The sequence below is a fragment of the Sinocyclocheilus rhinocerous genome, unplaced genomic scaffold (genome assembly GCF_001515625.1).
Source record: "Sinocyclocheilus rhinocerous isolate Xijiao unplaced genomic scaffold, SAMN03320098_v1.1 scaffold1492, whole genome shotgun sequence".
NCBI lineage: Eukaryota > Metazoa > Chordata > Actinopteri > Cypriniformes > Cyprinidae > Sinocyclocheilus > Sinocyclocheilus rhinocerous.
Genome location: NW_015636532.1, coordinates 89,475 through 93,646, shown reverse-complemented (window position 1 = coordinate 93,646; position 4,172 = coordinate 89,475). Strand labels below are relative to the sequence as shown.

The 4,172-nt window shown below is 37.4% G+C and overlaps 1 protein-coding gene across 1 annotated transcript in view; it reads left to right on the top strand.

Annotated features, from left to right (window-relative positions):
- The window catches only part of LOC107747824 (TBC1 domain family member 8B-like), a 15,861-nt gene that overhangs the window by 6,949 nt on the left and 4,740 nt on the right, over positions 1-4,172 (top strand). Inside the window, exons 10-16 of the mRNA XM_016562431.1 lie at positions 327-444; positions 731-1,016; positions 1,397-1,523; positions 1,895-1,993; positions 2,547-2,615; positions 2,726-2,966; positions 3,101-3,166. Of these exons, the coding sequence (XP_016417917.1) occupies positions 327-444; positions 731-1,016; positions 1,397-1,523; positions 1,895-1,993; positions 2,547-2,615; positions 2,726-2,966; positions 3,101-3,166 (1,006 nt within the window). The remainder of the gene's footprint in view (positions 1-326; positions 445-730; positions 1,017-1,396; positions 1,524-1,894; positions 1,994-2,546; positions 2,616-2,725; positions 2,967-3,100; positions 3,167-4,172) is intronic.

The following is a 4,172-nucleotide window of genomic DNA, read 5'->3' as shown; positions in this document are numbered from 1 at the left end:
TTTTTAACGTCAAGCAATTCTCTGCTATATGCGTCGAACTAAAACTTTGACCTTTTGCAACGTTTTGATTTAAGTAGCCTATTATTAAAATGATTCAGATATCGCACGCCCTTGCGATATGCATATTGCGATATTTACATGTGCGATATTTCGATAATTTCGATATATCGTGCAGCCCTAAAAGGGACAAAAAACAAATCTGTCATTTTAAATGCAAATTTGTGTTTTTCACTTTATTCACTAAAAACTCTACTTCCACTCATTCTAATAATAATTTAGTTTTCATATATTATAACTGTATCATGTTGTTTTGTCGGTCTGTCCAGGCGATGAATATCCTGACGTCTGTGTTGCTGCTGTATGCTAAAGAAGAAGAAGCTTTCTGGCTGCTGGTCGCTGTGTGTGAACGAATGCTCCCAGACTACTTCAACCGTAGAATTATTGGTATGTGTGTGTGTGTGGTTATACACATCTCATACCCGGGAGGTGATTGACTCATCTTAATAAACTTGTAGGCTGCCATTATAACACCGTGCCAATGGTGTCGTAATTGGATTATAATTACTGAGCTTTGTTAAGGTGCTCCACAATTTTTTTTCATGTTAAGTACTTCCTCCTATTCTGTCTGTGATTAGTTGTGCCATTCTGTTTGTTGCTGCAGTGGCAGTTTACTGAATCTATTTGTTTTTGAATACAGTATTATTCATGTCTCAGTGTGTGTGTTTTCCAGGAGCCCTGGTGGACCAGGCTGTGTTCGAGGAACTGATCCGTGAGCATCTAACCCAGCTGACCGAACACATGACGGACCTGTCATTCTTCTCGTCAGTGTCGTTGTCATGGTTCCTGACTCTCTTCATCAGCGTACTGCCAATAGAGAGCGCTGTGAATGTTGTCGACTGCTTCTTTTATGATGGTATCAAAGCCATCCTGCAGCTTGGCCTTGCTGTCCTTGACTACAATATGGACAATCTGCTTTGTTGCCATGACGACGCAGAAGCTGTCACAGTCCTCAACAGGTGATTGGAACGTTGTCCTCTTAACATGGCCAAAGCATGATTGTAGCAAGCCGTGTTGTCATTATGTTATGTGCAATATAAAATTAAAAGGATTTTTAAACAGAAAAGGTGTCACAAAAATTTACTTACATTATATGATATTATATGATATTATATGATATTATATTATGTTATGTTATGTTATGTTATATTATTGAAAGGAACATTTTTCCATGCTGTGTGACTCATGTAGCAAAGATCAGGAATGATCGAACTCAAGAGTGTCTTTGGATGACAAGCTGCTGTTTAATTGTAAACAGCATCAACTTCTTTAATTTTTGCAGTGGATTTTTTTTAGTTTACAAGCTTAACCTGTATTTAAATCTGATTTTATCCTTCAGGTTTTTTGACAGTGTCACAAATAAAGACAGTCCCCTGCCAGCTACAGTACAGCAGGCATCTGCAACAGCCAATGACAAATCAATACAAAAGGTTGACATCAGCGATCTCATCAAAGAGGCATATGAGGTAAAGCTACACACTTTAATATACTGTAGTGAACATTAAAATCTGTTTTCTTTTTGATGTCTTTAGCTCTGGTTTTGTCAGAACATGTAGTAAACGCAGAATTTTTATTATTTTTAAGGTAGTGAATTTATAACAAACACTCTGTAAAAGTGACTAATAAAATTAATCTGATGTATTTGTTAAGGCTTTGATAATTCACACCTGTACTCATGGTGACAGATTTTATAGGAATGTACATTTTTCAGCACTTTCAAACTGGTCAGTTGCATGGAATGATGAAAACCCCCCCCTGACAGGAGTTCTGTGGTCAGCAAACCGAAGGTCTAAAATAGATGGTTGCTCAGACTAATGGAACTTTTTTTTTATTTTAGAAATATGGAGACATTCGAACAGAGGAAGTGGAAAACATGCGGAAGAGGAACAAGCTGTATGTCATTCAAACACTAGAAGACACAACAAAACAAAATGTAGTAAGTACAAAAGCCATGCTGTATACTCCTTAATTTCATAATATAATATAATAATAAACTAAGCATAAAAAATAAAAAAAAGAAGATTCTGCATATGCATTTGTAGGTTTTAGATTTTGATGCTGATTATCTAATTCATAATGGAGAAAAAAGAAACATACAAAATAGAAGCAGCATTCATGCCTCATGCATAGAGTTATGCATGATGCATTAAATTTATCAAAAGAGTCAGTAAAGACATTTAAAAATGTTACAAAAGATTTCTGTTTCAAATAAAAGCTGTTCTTTGATTTCTGAATAAAATATTGTCAAATATTTTGAATTGTAACAGTATTTCACAATATTAATGTTTTACTGTATTTGTGATCAAATAAATGCAGCCTCGGTGAGTATAAGACTTCTTTCAAAAACTTTGAAAACTCTAACCGACCCAGAACCTTTGAATGGTAGTGTAATTTGCATAATTTTTTCTTTACACGTTGTTTGCACATAAAGATTATAGTCCATTGTAAGATGTTTAATTGTCTGTCATTTTTGTGTCTTATTGCTGCAGCTGCGTGTTGTTGCTCAAGATGTGAAATTCAGTGCTGCTCAGCTGGATGAGCTCTACATGCTTTTTAAGGTGAGTTGCGCTAACAAATTTGTGCACTTCCATGACTGAAGGCCTCAAAATGCTGCTGCAACCACACAAACTGTTAAAGCTTGTGTCTTTTGACTGTTTGTGTGTTATAGAAGCAGCACTTTGTGAGCTGTTACTGGTCAGTATGTAGTCCTGCCCTGCAGAACCATGACCCCAGCCTGCCATATCTGGACCAGTATCAGCTAGATCAGTCCCAGTTTAGTAGCCTGTTTAACCTCCTGCAGCCGTGGACCACACACACGCATGTGCGCTCACTGGCACGATCAGCCTTCCGGCTTCTGGACGAGAATGGAGACGGACTTGTGAACTTCAAAGAATTCATGTGCGGTCTGGGTAAGAGGAGCCTGCCCTGAACTAAATTGACTGCCCTTTGACCTTTCACCTCAGTACATAGCAGCTTTCCTTAAACCTGCCAGATTCATTCAAGAGTGTGTGTGTGTGTGTGTGTGTGTGTGTGTGTATTGCAGATATCCTATACAACAGATCTTTCACAGAAAAACTAAAATTTCTCTTCAAACTGCACCTTCAACCAGGTAAATTAATTGCATGCATATGATTAATCTTTATATTGTATATCTATACACCAAGATGTTCATGTCTTTCTTTCTTCAGTCGAAAAGGTTTTTGAGGAAAACATTCCAGGACTTTTCTCCATATAATGGACTTCAATGGCGGCCAAGTTGAATGTCCAAATAGCAGTTTCAATGCAGCTTCAAAGGGCTCTACATGATCCCAGCCGAGGAATAAGGGTCTTAATTAGTGAAACGAAAAAATATATATACGTTTTAACCACAAATGCTTAACTTGCACTAGCTCTGCGATGTGCGTCTGCGACTTCACACATTACGTAATCTTGTTGGAAAAGTCGTGCGTGGTTAATTCTTCATCTTTGTACTCTGATTCAAAAAGGTAGGGTAGGGCGAAAAGCTCCATCTCATTTTCTCCTCCAACTTCAAAATCATCCGATATTATGGTTTTACCTTTTTTTTGTAAAGGGCGTTTGACTATCTTTGCACATTCGCTTTGTAAACACTGGGTTGGTACTTCAGCCTATGTCACGTGTGTGACCTTTCCAACGCGACTGCGTAATACGTAAGGTCAAGCTAGTGCAAGACGAGCATTTGTGGTTAAAAAGTATATAGATTTTTATTTTTTTTAGAAAATGACTGATTGTTTTGCTAGATAAGACCGTTATTCCTCTGCTGGGATGAGGACCTTTGAAGCTGCATTGAAACTGCAGTTTGGACCTACAGACTGTTGGGTCCCTTTAACGTCCACTATATGGAGAAAAATTCTGAAATGTTTCCCTCAAAAACCTTGATTTCATTTCGACTGAAGAAAGACATGAACATCTTGGATGACATGGGGGAGAGTAAATTATAAGGAATTTTTTATTCTGGAAGCGAACTAACCCTTTATGCAGTCTATTTAGCTCAATAACTCTTAAAGGGGTCATATGATGCGATTTCAATTTTTCCTTTCTCCTTGAAGTGTTACAAGCTCTTGGTGCATAAAGAAGATCTCTAAAGTTGCAAACAC